Source organism: Lissotriton helveticus, chromosome 11, assembly GCF_964261635.1.
Source record: "Lissotriton helveticus chromosome 11, aLisHel1.1, whole genome shotgun sequence".
Lineage (NCBI taxonomy): Eukaryota > Metazoa > Chordata > Amphibia > Caudata > Salamandridae > Lissotriton > Lissotriton helveticus.
In genome coordinates this window covers 600,910,308-600,930,108 of record NC_136072.1, presented here as the reverse complement: position 1 = coordinate 600,930,108, position 19,801 = coordinate 600,910,308, and the positions used below count along the sequence as shown (strand labels likewise).

The following is a 19,801-nucleotide window of genomic DNA, read 5'->3' as shown; positions in this document are numbered from 1 at the left end:
GGAAAGGGATAGAAAGGTCCATCCACCTGACCACAGCAGCTGCAAATGTGTTAAACTCTGTTGCAGGTTTTTCTTATTGAAAGATGAGGTAGCATATGTGTGATCTGTTGTGCTGTGTTAGATGTAGGTCACGGTATGTGGTAATAACAACACACTCTGGTAATTTCCCTTTAGGATTCTGGAGCAGCAAAGAAGAACTAAAGAAACTGAGACAGACTGATGTTCTTTTTAAGCCACAAAAGAAGCGAACGTTTTATGAGCCTACGATGGATAACTGGACAAAAGCTGTTGTGCGCTGTATGAACTGGTACAGCACCCAACGGTGACAGAGCAACACGCCATTGCTACGTCTAATGTTTTTTCAAATTCTGCCAAAATGCTGCCTTAATTCCTCCAGTCTAATACCTCTGAACTTTGTAATAAAAATATGCCGTAGGAGTTTATGCCGGAGAGGGACCACTGTCTGCACGGAACTTAACTTTTATACAATGACTTAACATAGTTGATCTGCTTTTCAACTGTACAGGTAGGTTCTTCAGCAATGGAGTATTAGGAACAAAAAATTGCACAGGGTTCACCCTTTTTATTAATGTTATCTGCTGTGATTTATTACCTACAAATTGTTTACGCTGTAATAAGAAATTGGAAATTGAGTGCCAGTGCTGCTAATAGACTCTATTGTTGTGTGTGACAACTTTAGCTAGTCCTGATTTATTTGCCATTAGAGATTTTTAATTTTGGATGTGTGATTTCACACCATGAGCCAAATGTATCAAAGTGTCTTTTCATATGTAAGTTTTTACGAAGCACTTCCAGAAAATACTGCAGTCATTTTCTTATATATATATATATATATATATATATATATATATATATATATATATACATAATTTAATTATCTATCAATTTTGCAGTTGTACTGGTGGCAAACCTCACCCAAACAACTATAAAGAATTATGTTATTTGTGGCACTTAAATTATGTTCTCTTTAGTAATCCACTTTTAAACAGAAAAATGTCCTCCTTCTCAGTCTCACGGAGAACCCCTTATACTGATTTCAAACACTTTTTACCTAACTGGCTGAATTTGAGCAAATCGTGTTCACTTTAATTCAGGCTTCTAATTAATCTTTTGGATAGAAAATAAAAAATGTTGTATTGTGTTTATCAAAAGCAATAGCAAATCTATATATTGAAAAGCTTATGGGAAAGGACAGCCTGTTCAGATAGTGTAGATAATCGTAACATATATGTTGATATTGAGACTTATGCCTGAATCAAGACCTGTGTGCCTTTTCGGGTAACGTCTCATTTACCTTCTACCTGTTCAAAGAGTTTCTACCATCTGCATCCTTCATTGGGTTGGAGTATGAAAGGGGATATCAATGATCAAACTGGATTGTAATTGTGTAGCAATCATCCTGAATGTTGACTAATAATTTGCAAAACTTTCCAGGGTCCTGCTGTAAGATTTCACACACAAATCTAAAAAGACAAGAATACATTAAGGACCATTCTTGAGAAGTTCCCATGAGGTGGTTTTAAATAAGTCCAGGGAAAACAAGGTGGGGATTAGATGGTGAGGATTAGATGGAGCCTCTATAGTATAGTTTGTCTAGAAGTGTTTAACGATCTTTTGTTCATTAGGTGACTTGCGTGAAATGATCTGGCATTGATCCTAGTGGACACTATACCAATCAATATACGTGTACTTGCCCGTGTATTTTGGTTCTTGGTAGAGAGAACAAAGGATGCTTAGATTGATCTACATTCTCTCACACATACAAGAAGGTCCTTGCTTTATAGGTCGGGAACACTTTGTTTGAATAGTGTTAGACTTGTGGAATGGAAGACACCAGACATCTGTAATATTTTCATTAAAAAGCCTTGATATAGAAATACATTTGGATTGCTTTCTAATGAGTGTTTTAATAGGCTACTTCAAATGTACTTTGGAAAGTGCAGGAGGGAGTGTCGGGGCTTTGACTCTACACTGCTTCTTGAATACATTAAAAAGAGGGACCATTTTAATAAAACAAGACCTGACACAGTCTGCAGGTCTGTTGAAGAACTAACTAAAATAAAAAAGCTAATGATAGCCGTTGCCTGACTGTTGAAGTGCATTAAATTCCTTAATCTAAATTGCAAACATAGCTCCCTCTTTTCCATGGAATCTTACAAGATCCTGAAATGTTCCTGTCTGTCAGACCTGGAAGTGACTGCTGATAGCTAGCGCACCGCTCACTGTTGCCTGAACATTGACTTTCAGAGGTCTGAATACCATTTAAGGAAAGACATTTTTGAGAAAGCTGAACTAGAGAGCACATGAAAATGAATTAACTTTGCACATTCGCTTTAGTTTATTTAGTGGCCCAGATCAGAATTCTGCATTGTATCAGACAACAGTGACACCCACATCTGACCTGTCTTCTCACCAGGAATCATTTTTCCTGTCCGAGCATTATACACTTGAGAGGTTTATGGGTGGAGCCTCTAAATATCTCCCCAGGGATAAACAGTTTAATGTAGATCTGCGTAGAATTTGCTCATTGATGGAATACGAACAAAAACATTAAACTAAATAGATATGGGAGGAACACCGCGTTTTATAGAGCCATAGGACAGAAAGGTGGCATAAAAATCAAATAAATGGCAAAAATGTATTCTAGGTGCCATATATTTGGCAACCCTCACACGCACTACTCTACATAAAGCAAAGAAAAATGTATGAATGTGATGGTAGCCGGTTGTTACATTAACTCTCATATGCTCAACTAAGATCTTCTGCTACTGTGTTTTTCTTTTACTTCTGCAAGAAAACACTGACAAAATATGTTTACATATTCCTTGTTTCTTTCATCAATCTATTTATGTATGTATGTTTCTTTAAGCATCCCTTCATTTTGAGGTTTTCCCCCATACAACTCTAACTGTGTCTTCTGGAAGCTCTATTTTGAGCAATGCAATTCATAGAGTGGGCTTTGAGTGAGCTACTTCCTTATTACTGGATGGCTTTCTTGTCTGTCTAGCTTCCCTGATACTGATGTGATAACTTTCCATCCTATTCTTGTGGTTATCTTGCCGAAGGAGCATTTCACGTTAACTGAGTTTTGATTGTATGGCATAAATCCTTCTACTGCTGAGGTCCAACCTTACACTTCAGTGCATCCGAGGGTCTGTTTTCCCTCGCTATGGCTCCCTGTTGCCCTCACCCTCTTCTCTTAATTGGAACTCCGTACCCACTTTCGACCCGAGCTCTGAGTTCCACACGGATCTGCAGTGCCAATCTTTGAGTGGAGTTTCTTAAAGTATAAGAAAATTATTCTGATAATTGCTGGTGATCATGTCTGGTGGCCATCTAGAAAAAAACAAGACTAGCATTTACACAGCCAGGTTTAACGTGTAAGACCTATTGGCTTTGAAAATGCTTGTTTAAGGGTGCCTGTAACACCTGTATGTTCGCCAGAAGTGGATCCATCTTGAGGACAGATTAGTGATCACCAGCTACATGTCAGAATGGTTGACTGTTTAGAGTACTACTAGGATAAAATATACAGAGGACTTTGTCGAGCCCTGGAAGATTGGTAGGTAGCAAATTTAAGCAACTATCCTGTAAGCTATTATGAAGATGTTATATGAGCCTTGTATTGCTAAGGACATTTTATCCATCATTGTTAGTGCTATACAAGGGATGCAGGTGGTTTTCAAGCATGGTACTTTGCCTAGTGTGGAAAATCCAAAGCTTTTTTGATTGTGGGGTCAGGGCTTTCTTTTTATTATAATATGGTACATTTTCTCTTAACAATTTTAGCATGGGTAATTTTGCTCAAATGTATTTGGGAAGTTACCTGAGAATGGGACTAATCTGTCAAAACCAGCAGTTCTTGGCCTCTTGACTTCTCTGGACTCCCCCTGAATCCTTACTGGAATGCGGGAGCCTCCAATAAGTCATTATTGGAAGCCGGGGACCCCAACCTCAGCAATTTCTATGATTTGAACCTCGAAACACTGCACAAAAATATAGAAGCAAGCATCCAAAAAACAAATACTGAAACATTATGTTTAATTCACAATCACTATTTGTTCTTTATTTGCATATACTTATTAATTTTAATATTTAATTTTGCTAAATAGTTGGGGACCCCCAGAGTAGGCCTCGCAGACCCCCAGTGGTCCTCATGCTACAGGTTAAAAACCACTGCTCTAAATCATTTCTGCATACCATGGGTCTAGTTATTGGTAGTGATCTTTACCAACAGGGCACTCCATAATGTTGTATGGTGTAGATATGGCAACGCAAAATGACAGACCCGCAGATACCTGCAAATAGGCATAAATTACAATATCGGTTAAAACATAACAAAACAAATGGTCAACTGTGATATTAGTGGTGCTAATCTAGCAGGTGACCGGTGACATATCAATACTGAGTCCTTGACAATTTAATATTAAGTAAGTCGGAATTGTCCATTTCTTTTCTCCTCTTGTCTTTTCATCTTGCATGTGTTTTATATGTGTGTTGGTATTTTTGTATTGCTCGACATATATAACAAAAATGAGGTACGAAAATGTGTCTGTGCTTTCCAAAGTGTGATTCTAAATTTCTGAATTTGACAAGGAGCATAGAATTCATGAACTTAAAGAACCATTCTGTGTATCAAGTCTTCTATTGTTTCCACCCAACATAATACTCTAGAACCCACATAGCTTCTGTCTTACTACTTTGGTATTGTAAATTAAGATATGTTTTAGCTTTTTGTCTTCTTTAATGGAGGCTGATCCCAGTTTACTGCACCCAGTTCAGAACAACACAATTCCATGATTTCTTCTGAGATGAGTTTACCATTTTCCTCCAATAACTGCCTTCTTCCTCACTTGGTCACCCACGAAACTGGAATAGCACATCGTTATTTTACTTTATACTTTTCAGAGAGGTTTGTGAATCACAAATTACGAAGCATGTAATTGTCTAATTATTCTACCTTACTTCACTTAACAGATGTATCCCTTTTTGATCCTCACTTGCAGAAATTATTATGTGAGCCATTAATCCATCTCGGATAGGTCTTATTCATATTGAATCCAAAAACTTGAAGCTTTATTAGTCTAATGATGTCTGAAATCTGTATGGCCACTTTTGAAGGGATCACAAAATGTATAACAGGTGGTTATTTCACATACATTGCTGCAGTAGACTTCTTTGGCTTATATTTGTTGAGAATTTGGGAGGACTCTTAAGTGAAGCCTAGTTTACAGGGTATATTAGCAATGCTGCTGTATAGACTTCAAGTACGCTAAAACCCGTAGGTTTACACCAAAATCCAACACTAGAAACGATTGTTCTTCACAAGAAAGTGTTGGCTTCAGTTTTTGAAGGGGATTCCTGCCTAATAAGTGAATAGGTAGAGCCCGGCCATCTGAAAGTTAAAGTTGCAGTGTAATTATGTGGTCCCATAGTTAGCCTATATTCTTTGTTAATGTTTGTGCTTCAGCAGATGAGAGTTGTCTTTTTGTGCACCCTTTACTGTAGCAAGGGGAATTTTATTAGTCAAGGACAGATGTAGGTCACAATATCAAGGTCAAAATTATGGACCTACACATATATTTATGCCACTGTATTGACTACAAACATATAACCAAGGTAAGCATGTAAAAGAAAATATACAATTACAGTTCTTAACTTTGCATCTGTTTACCCTAAGCAATATGTTAATAGTTGATATACATGTCAACGTTTTTATAAACTTTGATATTGTGAGAGAACTAGTAAAAATTGCGTTTTGAGCATAATTAATTCCATTGGATAAGCTGGAAAATGTTTAATAACTGGCCACAGGAAATATGTGATCCAGGGAGAGAGACTGCCTTGGCATTAATATCTAATATTTGAATATGCCTCAGAGTTATTAATGCTACAAAGAATTAAGTGGATACAACTTCTAGAACACAGTTGTTGCATGTGTCGGAACACAGTAGAAGTCTTCATTGAATATATTTCAGTAGTTTAATGACTTGGTGGTTCATATTCTGTACAAACTATTTTGTTTACAGCCAGTATGGCCAATCTAACCTTGAACAATAAAAAAAAGTAATTTCTAATATTTGTTGTTTGTTTTAAAACTTTTGGTTGACCTTTGACTAAGTGATGTACGAGTGATTGCCAAACATTGTCACAATAATCAAAAGGAGATACTCCATATATTTTTGTGAAAAATCCTAATTGTATGACATTTCTGAATAACTGTGTAACAGTAATGCATATTGTACCAGGTGATTAGCATTTTCAAACTCATTTGTAAAAAAGAAATAACACAAATGTAACCATGATTTAAGACTCCTTAAGTAGAAGTTCTTGAATTAAATAATTGATAATTTGGTGGTGATTCATTTGTATTTGTTTATTCTTTTCCATTCTCTAGCAGTTTCATTGAAGTGCCTACTCACACGATTGTGCATGTAATTATACATTAATTCTTAAAATTATTTGAATTCAGTGGATATTCAGAAATTCAACAAATATCTCCATATATGATTTTTTTTAATATTCGAAAATGCAAGCAAATAATGCTTTTTTTTATTGAGAGCACGTGAGAGAATACATGTAAATTTTAGTAACAAGCCAGCATGATTATGTGCAGCCTTACACTGAGTAGAGAAAACGATCCTATGGAGACTCCTCTTACAACTTCTTTGCTTTTCAAAAATATTAACTTGTTCAGTATACAGTGCAAATAGGTGTAAGACAAACATTAACTTAGAGAAGTGTGCTTGTCAGCCCGTTTGGCAATCTTACTCATGTGCATTTTATCTGCTTCTGACCTCTCCAATACATCTTTGACCCACTCTTTCAATTCGGGTGCTATCCAAGGTGACTGATACATTGCTATCCAACTCCTATTCTATAGCAACGTAAATGGTGTTACTTTTTTGTCTTAGCTTCTTTTTCATGTGAAATGGAGTTACCCATAATAGACCAACTTTGTGTGTCATCTGCAGTGGCATCTTAACATATCTATCATAACGTCCACAACCTCCTTCAATGATTATTTTTTCTAGACCGGTCCAAGTCAAGTGGCAGAATGTCACTGCATCTACACTGCAACTAGGGCACATTGGTAACTATCCATTTTGCGTAATGTTTGTGCTGTTATGTAGGCCTGGGCAGTGAACTTCGCTCCGTTCGCTGAGTTTGCGGAGTGCAGAAAACTCCGCTTCGCGATGTGCGGCGGAGTTTTTTCACCACTCGCGAACGGTGAGTTCGCAATCTCGAACCGTAAGTTAGCAAGCGTGAGCTGCCGCTCTGAGAGAATGTATACCCGAGTAGCAGGAATACCAGCACAAACTGCAGTTCACACTGCATTCCGCCACTTGCGAAACTTCGCAGAGTTTGTTTGTAAATCCGCGAATTACGCCCATGCCTGCTGTTATGTACGTCCTTTTAAATAAATGTCAATATTTAAGTCAAAAACTTGCATTAATTAATATCTGTTGCGTCTTCAATAGGGCCTTTATCCCGTTACTAAGATTTGCTGTCTCACAACCTTTTCTCACCTCGCTAATGATCAGATCTTTATCCACGCTATAATCCCATATGCCTTAATATAACATAGAAATCACTCCGGTATTAATTGCATTATCTATTAATGTGAAAACCATTTGTGATAGTGATGGGGTAAGTAAAGAGCTCTGTGATGTATTTCAAACAGCTTTGTACAGTCTATTGTATTCTAATTGCAGGGGCTGTACTTTACCAATTATGTAATTCCACTACGCATTTACAGACATGAGAAACATATTCCTCATGTATGGCTTTCCCATTGTAACACATCGTCCTTGATTCCTCATTGGTAAATTCATGTTATAGTTGTGTCACAATTCTGGGAGAATTCATAATGAAGCCTCTGGTGCACAGCTTGTCCTAATTTTATGTTTTTCTTTTTGTTAAATCATGTCCACTGTGTTGTTTCTAAAGATATTTCATGATGCACCAAAATTAATCTTTCCATTGATTAAAGCATATAAATTGTGAATATTTTACAGGCAGTAAAGCACTGTAATGGATCAGAATAAGATGATATATGTATTAGAAATGTAAATGGTAGAAAATACAGTATACAGGTAAAATTATTGTTTGATGTTTCTCTGTGGTTTTTAGAAATTGTGTAAAATGGAATCTAGAGATTAGTTTTCGTACTCCATAGCCATTGTTTGATTCCGTTTTAGGACAAAGGGAGAGGGTCACTTTGAGTATTTTGTCATTGTATTCTGTACCTTGGTTTTTAAGTCAAAGCCTACCAGACAGCGCAGCTGTCTCTTGGGTATCTCTAACAACATCTTGGGGACATTCGAAAAGCTTCCCTGGGTAATGCATTCTCCCATTGGTGACCATTGGCTTTGTGTTTTGTAATTCACATTTACTTGTTTTCTATTTGCTGGCTTGATTTGTTTTAGGCTGTCCAGCTTGAGTTTGTCCCTTCCGTGGCTCACACCCTTTGTACTGTATTCTTCCTCCAGTACACGCTTTCTGTAAAAAGACCTTTAAATCTTGTTCTTATCTTGTCATATTTGCTGTGCATTCAAAGACAGTGGTTAGATGCCAGGATCTGTGTTTGGAGGGACCTTGGTGTTTACTTTTCTTTCTCGGACTTGGAAGTGAGAGTATTCATGTGACAATCATGCTCTTTACCAGGGCTGTGCAGGAGGAAGGCTGTACAATGTTATTTTTTTGTAGCACACAACATAATGTAAATGTCGGTAATTGAACTGTGCAGATATTTGAGAATATACCAGAATTAGGAAAGCAGAAATGAAGCACATTTTTGGTAATTATGAAATGTAGTGGAAACAAATATTTGAATACGATCAAAATAAATCAATATACTAATTGATGACATCTCCACACATTATCGTTTGTGCACTTTGTAGTATTGGTAATAACGTTTATTGTATTATTCAATCATTACAATAAAAAATATGAATCAAATATAATAGATTTTTTAAAGGATAACATAAATCTGCAATTAAAACGTACAAATCTGACTTGCAATTAACAAGTTCAGTGCATACATCTCCAAGTATAAAAATTATTTTTGTGGTCTGACTTCAACTGTAGTGTACATAAAATGAATCCATATATTTTCCTTAGTCTTCTAACTATTGTAAGAATACATAAGTATACCTCCCGATTTCCACAGTTAGCAGCACTGACAATGTTGTTAAAATCATTGACCACCACATTTGCAACCTTCTCTCAATCTTGAGTGACTTACTTAATTTTACCAATATAATAAGGTACTAATGTGCCAAAAACGTGCACGACACAGTGGTTCATAAAGTTTATGCAACTAATAATTTATACAAAAGGGGAATCAAATCCAATGTTTTCTCCTTATAGATAACAGTTCGGCAAATACATATCATATATAAAATTCTACTATTAAAACGTACAAATCTAGCTAGCGACATTCAGGTTCCATACATGAGTCTCCTGAGCATAAATTCTATTTATATTACGACTCCAATGGTAATATAAGTTCTATTAATCCATTAATATTTCATAGGTTAACTTTCACAATTGCAGCCATTGGCAGCACTGGTCACATAGTTCAAACTATCAACTAAGCCCGGGCGGAGTTGGCAGAGTGCCACTACGTGGAGTTCTACGGAGTTGGAAAAAAACTCAGTGGAACTCCCCTCCACCCTGCCTAATTTATTATAAGAAATAAAAGGCACTTACCTGCGGTGGCATCTTCGGGCTGCCTCCTCCTCGCCGTGGTCTCTCCTCGTCTTCGCCGTTCCTATCCACTCAAACCCCTACGTTGTACGACTTGCACGCATATGACGTACAACTTAGGGGTTTACGAGGATGGCCAGTACAAGGAGGAGAAAGAGACCACGGCGAGGAGGAGGCAGCCCAGAGACACCACAGCACTTAAGTGCCTTTTTCTTTCTTATAATTGAGGGTGGAGGGGTCGGCTAACTCCGCTCTGGAGTTTTGCCTGAACCCCGGCTTTCTCAACAGAGTGCGGAGTATGCAAAACTTCATAAACTCCGCTAGCGGAGCGGAGTTCTCTGCCCGGGGTTACTAATGACCACTGCATTTACAGCCATCTTTGGCTCAGTCGATTGCCTTTTACTAATATGATAAAGTGCTAATGTGCCAAAGTGTGCAATATGCATACAGGTCATTGAATTTGTGCAACCGGCCATTTGTCCCAAAGGAAAAATCCAATGCTCAATTATATAAAAGTTATATGGCTTCCCCTTAAGTGCACAGGTAAAGGTTAGGATTCACGTAGATAATGCTTTATAGGCCTGATCAAAAAAAATTCTCAGCATTATTATTGCACTGTCTGATTCCAAAACAATATCTAATGGCTTCCACAGTTCTTATTTTAGCATTTTTAAACAAGGAGCCTAAGGGTATTTTCCTTATTGACAACAGTTTTTGGCAGATACATCTAATAAGTATGAGGGATTCAACTGCAGAGCCACAGTGACGACAGGCTGTATTTCCTTTAAAAACTGGGCTCCATTTCTGTTCAAACTCCCAGATCAGAATGTATAACAGTCTGAATCTTAAAAAAATATTTTTTACATGCCCCAGCAAGTATAGCCCTAGATATTCTTGGCTCTGTGCAGGGCAACTGTCAATCGCTAAGTCCATGTCCTTATATTTTGTGGCTTGTGTCAGATCTAAGGCCCACTGCTTAATAGTAAACGTATTGCGGATTACATTTTTCCAGGCAGAGCTGTTCATTTGCCCCAGTGCATGTCGGTCCGTTTGGTCGTAGGATTCTAGTCTTGTCAATAAAAAGTGCAATTCTGTACCATTACATATAGTTCCCCCCAATTATTCGTATATCAGATGTTTTAGTGAAGATGAATCAGCTTTAGCACATTCAACAATGTAGTTCACAGTAAGTGATACTAAGGATTTTAGGCCCAATCCCAATCTCATAATGCAATGAGGAGTTGTAGACCTGAAGTACAATAAATTACGTACACATTTCATAAAGATGTTGTCTAAACTGGAGATGATCTTGTTGTTTATTACAGTGGATGCATATGCATGAAATGGAACCAATTTCATGTTTTGTGCTTTGAGTGATGGGCTAATCGCTTTTCCGCCGAACATATTCGTGAATGAAAAATTTCGTAGCTAACGCAAAGGAAAGTTTCAATTCTATTACGGACATGGAGGCGAGGATTAGGTTGTAACTCTCTTCGCGTTATTAATATATTTTTTCTCCAGCAGCCATTTTTTCAAGGTAAATCAATCAACAAAAAACTACAATTCCCATGAACACTAGGGAGAGGATCTAGAACCGTCCATCCAATCACAATGCCGGGTCCGATACAATAGTCCTTGTAGCCTCTCTATGCTCCTCTTTCTTCCTGCATCGGCAGCGTCTTCCCATTCAGATCACTCTTGTTTGTTAGCCTCCAAACCTCAATAAATCAAAGCACAAAATATCTGTCATCACGGACCCGCACATATTTAAAGCATAACCATATAGTCGGAGAACGACAAGAAAACGTACATCTCCATCAAGTTAAATAACAAACTTGTCCATGATTATAAATCTACGTATGTGGACCATCCAATTGGGGGTTGGGGAGTAGGTCAGTCTACCTGAAACAGTTAGGGTGGGCTAATGCTCGCCTCCATGTCCTCCATAAAATTGAAACTTTTCTTTACGTTAGCTAGGACATTTTTCATTCTATGTCAGAACACGGAGTCGAGTATTCGGCTGGTATAAACCTCATTCACCGCCAAGCTTGCTAGGGAAGGAATGGGTTTAAAATAAAAGGTCCGAAGACAAGTCTGCAGCATTAAGGATATCCTCAAGACGAGCCCCCAGCCCAAATGCCTTAGAGGCCATTGCACCTCTCACTGGATGGGCTCCAAATAGTGAAGTATCAATATGTGCTTCCTGCATGACCCATCTGACCCACCTGGCAATCATTGGAGATGAAACAACTTTATGGGGTTTTGTGAGAGCAATCAGCAACTGTCTCTCACCATGTGGACAAATCTCATCCATAATCACCTCATACCTTTTAATGTCCCGCACCACACAACTTAAGAACCTGGGGAAAGGCAGGATAGGAAATCAACTTAGAATTACTTTTTGTCCCGTGAGTAATGTGAAAAGTTACCCCATCCAGGGTGAAGACTTTACCTGTAATATCCAGGGCTCACACATCCGAGATACGAGATCAAACATAGTAACATAGCTCTCTTTGCAGATAGCTGCTTCCTGGATAGGTACTTATTCGAGGACCAGGACTTAATTAAAGAAAGGACCTTATTAATGTGCCAAATGGTAGAATACCAGGGTTCAGGCGGAACTGAGATTCTTATTCCCCTCATAAGTTTACAGACCAAAGGATGTTCTCCCACTGGGTGACTGTCCCCTGGAAATTGCCGATCTAAAGGTATGCAATCAATCAATCATATCATTTGTAAAGCGCACTACTCACCCGTGAGAGTCTCAAGGCGCTGGGGTGGGGAATGCTGCTACTGCTCGAAAAGCCAGGTCTTGAGTTTTCTGAAGGTCAGCTGGTCTTGGGTCTGCCGTAGATGGATGGGGAGGGTGTTCCAGGTCTTGGCGGCAAGGTGGGAGAACGATCTGCCACCGCAGGTCGCTCTTCGGAAGAGGGGGACTGTGGCGAGGGCGAGGTCGGCGGAGTGGAGCTGGCGGGTGGGGGTGTAGAAGCGGAGTCGTCTGTTGAGGTATGTTGGTCCGGTGCTATGGAGTGCCTTGTGTGTGTGGGTGAGGTGCTTGAAGGTTATCCTCTTGTTGACCGGGAGCCAGTGCAGGTCTCTCAGGTGGGGTGGGGTGTGATGTGGCTGCGGCGAGGGATGTCGAGGATCAGCCGCGCAGAGGCGTTCTGGATGCATTGGAGCCGTCTCAGGAGTTTGGCCGAGGCTCCTCCGTAGAGTGCGTTGCTGTAGTCCAACCTGCTGCTGACGAGGGCCTGGGTGACCGTTCTTCTTGTTTCAGTGGGGATCCACTTGTAGATCCTGCGGAGGTTGTTGAAGCAGGAGGAGGAGACGGCGATTACCTGTTTAGTCATGGAGAGGGTGAAGTCGAGGATGACCCCTAGGTTGCGTGCGTGGTCGGTGGGTGTTGGAGCGGTTCCCAGTGCGGTCGGCCAACAGGAGTCGTCCCAGACCGAAGGGGTGGATCCGAGGATGAGGACCTCCGTCTTGTCCGAGTTCAGCTTCAGTCGGCTGTTCCTCATCCATTTAGCGACGGCCTTCATTCCTTCGTGAAGGTTGGTTTTGGTGGTGTGGGGGTCCTTGGTGAGGGAGAGGATCAGCTGGGTGTCATTGGCGTAGGAGATGATGTTGAGGTTGTGCTGACGGGCGACGTGGGCGAGCGGTGCCATGTAGATGTTAAACAGAGTTGGGCTGAGGGATGAGCCCTGGGGTACACCGCAGATGATCTCGGTGGCTTCAGAGCAGAAAGGGGGAAGGTGGAGGCTCTGTGCTCTGCCAGAGAGGAAGGAGGTGGTCCAGTCCAGGGCCTTCTCTTGGATCCCGGCGTTCTGGAGGCGTGTTCGTAGTGTGTGTTGGCAGACCGTGTCGAAGGCGGCTGACTGGTCCAGGAAGATGAGGGCTGACGTTTCTCCGTTGTCCAGCAGGGACTTGATGTCATCGGTGGCGGCGATGAGGGCAGTTTTGGTGCTGTGGTTGCTGCGGAAACCGGACTAGGAAGGGTCCAGGATGTTGTTTTCCTCGAGGTAGCGGGTCAGTTGTGCGTTGACGGTCTTCTTGATGACCTTTGCCGGGAACGGGAGATGGCTGGAAGTTCTTGAGGTCCTTGGGGTCCTCCTTGGGTTTCTTGAGTAAGGTGTTGATCTCGACGTGCTTCCAGCTCTCCGGGAAGGTTGCTGTCTCGAAGGAGGTGTTGATGACTTTCCGGAGATGGGGTGCGATGGATGTGCTGGCTTTGTTGAAGATGTGGTGTGGACATGGGTCTGACGGAGATCCAGAGTGGATGATGTTCATGATCTTGAGGGTGTCATCGTCATTGATGTTGGTCCAGGAGATCAGGCAGTTGGTGCGGATGGTGGTCGTGGGGGCGGAGGTCTCAGGCGGTCGTGGCGTTGAAGCTGTCGTGGATGTCTGTGATCTTGCGGTGGAAGGAGGCCAGCGAGTCGCACAGGTCTTGCGAGGGTGGGACATCGTTGGTGTTGGAGCTGGGGTTGGAGAGTTCCTTCACGATGTTGAAGAGCTCTTTGCTGTTGTGCGCATTGTTGTCTAGGCGGTTTTTGAAGGAGGCCCTTTTGGCGGATCTGATGAGGTGATGGTGTTTGCGGGTGGCGTTCTTGTGGGCTGCGTGGCTGTCCGGTGTTCGATCACAGAGCCAGATCTTCTCCAGCTTTTGGCAGGTTTGCTTGGAGGCCCGAAGGTCTTTAGTGAACCAGCTGGCTTTCTTGTTGGTGTGACTGTTGGAGGGTTTCTTGATCGGGCGAGGGTATTGCTGCAGTCGTTGATCCACTGTCTGAGGTTGTGGGCATCGGTGGGGTCGGCGGGTGGGCTCTGGGTGAGGGTGGTGGTTAGCTGATCTTCGGTGACTTTGCTCCAGCAGCGGCGAGGCATCTGTTGGGTGCGGTGGTGCGTGGTGGGTTTCTTGAAGGTGAAGTGGATGCAGCGATGGTCGGTCCAGTGGAGGTTGGTGGTGTGATTGAAAGAGACGTGGGGGCTTGCGGAGAAGATGGGGTCAAGCGTTTGGACAGCAGAGTGGGTGGGTGAGTGTTGTGACGAGTTGTCTGAGTCTGAGGTTGGCTAGGTTGTCGATCAGGGTGGTGGAGTTGGTGTCGTCGTTGTTCTCGAGATGGAAGTTCAGGTCCCCGAGGAGGGTGTAGTCCGTGGAGGCGAGGGCGTGTGTGCTGACTAAGTCGGCGATGGAGTCGCTGAACTGTGGTCGGGGTCCGGGGGGTCTGTAGTTGAGGTTTCCTCTGAGGGTGGTGTTGGGGTCGGTGTGGATCTGGAAATGCAGGTGTTTGGCGTGCTGAGGGTGTCGTCGGTGTTGGTCGAGACTCTGAGAGTGTTCCTGTGGATGATGGCGATTTCTCCTCCTGATGCGGTCCCTGCGGGTGATCTTGTAGCCTTCCGGGATGGCTATGGCTATGTCGGGTGCCGAGGTGAGGTTCAGCCAGGTCTCCGTCAGGAAGGCGACGTCTGGGGAGGTTGAGTCGAGTAGGTCCCAGAGTTCAACGGCGTGTTTGCGGGCGGAGCGGGTGTTGAGAAGGATGCATCTGAGGTGGTTGGGTTTTTTCCTGGTCGGCAGCATGGTGGGGCGGATGCTTGTGAAGCTGCAGTCCTGGCAGGTGAAAGCTCCTTGAGTGTGCTTCGGGGCGGCCAGGAAGCAGGTGTGTTATTGCAACTTTGAACAGTTGAAGAAAGGTATGAATAAAGTACCAGATCAAATAAATATTTTGGTCTAGCGCTAATTCAAGACGTAAAAACGACACAGGACCTGGCCCATTTCCTTGCTACACAACTATTTTAAATTGTTGCATTGCCCGAAGTGGAGAGGGCCCGGGAAGATCACTTGAATAGATGACGAAAGGAGACCCACGATCTGTGCCAAATGTCGAAGGGAGATTTTGGGTTTGGAGATAGTTCTCCTGAGTTTGTGCCTGATTTTGGCCAACTTCCGTTTCTGAAGACTCAGGGTCGCCTCTATCGAGTTTACCAGGAACCCCAGAAATTCCACTGATTGGGATAGGGTAAACTCAGACTTTTCCGTGTTGATCCCAAAACCCAGAGATTCCAGAAGATCTATTGGCATTTGTATATGAAGGAAGAGACGGCATGGACATTGGTCCATGATCAGAATGTCCTCCAGGTATACGAGTAGTCTCACTCCATGAGCTCGTAGATGTTCAACAGCCGGCTTCATCAGCTTGATGAAGCACCAAGGGCCAATGATAGCCCAAAAGGAAGGGATGTAAATTCGAAGACCTGAGAGTCCCAACGGAACTTTAGGAAACACCTTTGAGGGAGAAATATAAGGACTACCAAGTAGGCATCCTTCAGGTTCAGACGAGCCATCCAATCCGAATTCTGAAGGAGGCCCCTCAAAAGATGGATGCCCTCCATCTTGAAGTTATGATATAGGAGCCAAGTGTGGAACTCCCTGAGATTTATCACTGGGCGTTCACCGCCTCCCCTTTTCTCAACCAGGAAAAGGTTGCTGACAAAGCCCCGGGGATGAATCGTTGACCTCAAGATTGCCCCTTTCCGAAGTAGGTTGGTTATCTCTTGGTCCACAAGCGCTCGCTGATCCTTGGAAAAGGCCTAAGGGCTGGGGCAGTGGGTTAGGCATGGCCTTCCGTAAAACTCTATATGGAAGCCCTCTATCATCTGAAGAACCCAAGCATTGGAGGAGATGTTTTTACCATTTCGATCAAAAAATGGCCAGGCGACCCCCAATCTAGATACCCTCAGGGTCTTAAATACTCACCATGTGCATTGTTGAAGTTGCCGCCTCCGGCTCTACCTCAACCCCCGTGACGTTGCCGGTAGCACTTGGTCTGGCAGAAATTCCCGAACTTGTTTGGGTCTTGCCACGGGGAGAGTCACCACCTCTGGAGGCTAGCTGGAAGGTTTGGCCAGTCAAGCGCCCTCTACCTCGACCAGCTGCGGCAAAAACACGGGGTGAATATCCTCTTAATAGAGAACTGAGCTTTGACTGAGGAAGTAAAGGTGTTGACAGATTTGCTCAACTCACAGATGAAAGGATCTCCAAACCGGTTTCCAGGAGCTATGGCACCTGTCTCCCACGTGGCAAGTTCTCCTAACTTCGGGTCAATAGGGACCTGCGTCGCTCTATAGATAATGCGCAGTTGGCATTTCCCAAGAAGATGATGTCTCTCTGAGCCCAGTCGTATAAACAGTTGGTAGAAATCAGGGACCCGGAGGCTTTTGCATCCTCCGCCATATCCATTATTTTTTCCAAGGGTCCAGCCACATCCAGGAGTTTATCATGGCATGAGCGCCACGACCTGTCAATGCCCTTCTTTGGGGTCCCGTACAAACTTGGCAAAGAAGGTGGCCATATTAGGATCTATCTCAGGAGTAGCGGCCGTCTTCCCCTCCAAGGATGGTCTGGGACTTTGCGCCTTAAGGCACCCGCCTCACTAATTTATCGAGGGGCTTCCTCAGGCGATCCGCCATGTAGACTGCCACCTTGGGTGCAGGGCACCAGTCCGCCGAACATGGGTGCAGCAGGTCATTGGGATCCAGTAGGTCTGTTGCCGGGTCTTGCACCCAGTCATTGGGGGACACCACGTTGGTCGAGGGGTTAGTCAAGGGACGCCATGGTCTAGAGCCTTCCTCGTCCCCATCTGAGGTGTTAGGAGATTCATCTCCATCCCCTAGGTCAGTTGGAGGTGTGGAAGGGGTTAGCCCTGAAGGATCAGGAACTTGAGCATCTAGCTGGGTTTGGGCACCCAGGAACGCCTTCTTAAGGCATGCAAAAGCATCTAATTCGAACCCGGGTCTTCCGAGCGCTTGCGCTTCTCTACATTTTGGGTAGGGGTGAGTGTTGGGGTAGCCAACTGACCTGGAGGTAAGGGGGCTTGTGGCACCGTGGTGACTTCCCGTCCTTTAAGGGGTTTATTGCATTGCGCTTGGAGTGCCAATATTTTCCTCTCCAGGGGGGCTTCCACTTGCAAAACCGCTCTCAAGGTGGAGTCATTGTTATGTTTCATGGGGTTCCATTCAACCGCATTGCCTTCATCCAATCTTCCAACGACTGGTTATATCGTATATCACCCCCCTCTTTGTTTATGATATTGTGTTTATGTAGTTTTTTTGTTTATACTGATTGTGTTTGCACTGTTCTATTTGTAACAATCCTTATTTACAAAACTTGAATGCCATTTATAAAATTTACAAACGTTTTTAATGGAAGACATGAAATGAATAAGAAAAAAGGAAAAAAATAAGAAAATATACTATAACTGAAATAAAAAGATCCAAGAATTTTTGATATATTATTGTTTCAGTATATATTTATTTGGATGCTGTACAGTATGTATTGTTACATGTTGGTCTAGGGTCTATATACACTCCCAGAGTTTGCTACACTTCTTCTCTACATAGATTACATTCCCTACGAGTAGCTAACTCAGTACATTGTAGGGGCCCCCTTTTTTCCATTGTATGTTTCATGGGGTACCCCTATATAGGCCCGAGTATCCTCCTAACCTTTCTCCTACATTTGCCGTACCATTACACTATGTAACAGGTTTTTGGTGTTGACCTTTTATCTAGCTATGCACTGCATAAAAGATTGTGTGGTTTTCCCCAAAAACTAGCCTCATTATTATGTATGAGGATTCTCAGAATTACAGCAGATTACCATCTTCTGCATAAAAACTATGTATACGGGTCATCCCTTCCGTCATCCTCGACTGACATGACACAGCAAGGTAGTATCCTGTGAGGGTACCTTTTGGGTATATATATACACTACATCTTTGCCCAGGCATGCAGAGGAGAAAGACTTCCATGCTGACACACTGACGCGAGATGCTGAGGTTCCTGCACGCAGACACTCCAGCTCGCAGTGGTGTGACATCCCTCGCAGGGTGTCCATCTCGATACCAAGGGGGTCCCACAGTCTCTCACTTCAGGTGATGGGGTTGGCTTCAGCCTAGGGTGATTCTTGGCTCTACACCTACATACATGCTAGGTACACTTTGGTACATCTAGTTAGGATTGCGTCGTAGGAGTACACTTTATTACTGTCATGTATTTATATACCTGCCTGTATTCATTGTTTTAGCACTATGGTAGGAATCTACCATCCTTTTACTCTGTTGGTGCTTATGTTCATTTATATCTGTTTCTGTCTAATGGTTGTTTCAGCACACCCATTTTATACTAGAATGATGCTGGTTCAATAAATACTTATTGAAAAACGTTCCCACCGTTTAATCTGCGTATCTCTCCGAGACAAAGTGAGCACGACTGACTGAGTACTATACTGTTTCCACAATCCTTGATGGGACAGAATTGTCATGCTCAATAGTTGGCAATAACTATTTGTTATGAATTAGCATTACATCTGATTCAAGTATAAAGATACTATGAGAACCAGAATGCAGCATTAGGAGAGAAATGGTTGTGTACTCTCCTAGACCCTGTCACACGACCAGTCACATGACATGAGACATAAAAGAAGCCTGCTTCCAAGTACAAGTGCTTGGCAACTAACTCCCTAGAGGACCACGCCTCTCACATCTTGATTTGGATTCTGTTTGGATCGTCGTTTTTCAATTGATCTCCTCCTTTGCATCTTTGAAATCCTGATCGGACTGCCTCACTCCGAGGTGAATGGTTTTGGTTGTATTTTTCTTTTTGTTATACATTCGTACCTTTTTTGCCCTTTAATTTTGGTAATGACCTGGTGACGAGTTTTCTTTTGGGAATCTTTTTGTTTCCCGACTTATCTTTTGCTTTGTTGGTGTCGCGCGCGCATCACTATTTTATTTATGCCTATTTTGGCGTATTACTCCTTTCGCGGCATTCCTTTTTAGGTTTTGCCTCGCCAAAAAGATGCGCTCTGCGCATCTTTTTCGCGCAGGCGAAAACCTGATGAGAATTGTAGTGTGCTTTGGGTCGGCCCTCCTCATTCATTGGCTGGCTCCGTAAATGGAGCCTTGCCATTGGACGAGGGGCCTGTCCGTCAATGCCGGACCAGACACGGGGGCGTTCCCGACATTCTTTGGCTTTTGCCGACGTCACGCGACGCCGGGAACGCCCCCGATTCTGT

The 19,801-nt window shown here is 42.7% G+C and overlaps 1 protein-coding gene across 1 annotated transcript in view; it reads left to right on the top strand.

Annotated features, from left to right (window-relative positions):
• Positions 1 to 689, top strand: part of GK5 (glycerol kinase 5) — a 155,071-nt gene extending 154,382 nt beyond the window's left edge. Inside the window, exon 16 of the mRNA XM_078666415.1 lies at positions 175 to 689. Coding sequence (XP_078522541.1) covers positions 175 to 326 — 152 coding nt within the window. The 3' untranslated portion in view covers positions 327 to 689. The remainder of the gene's footprint in view (positions 1 to 174) is intronic.
• Positions 690 to 19,801: the final 19,112 nt, after the last annotated feature.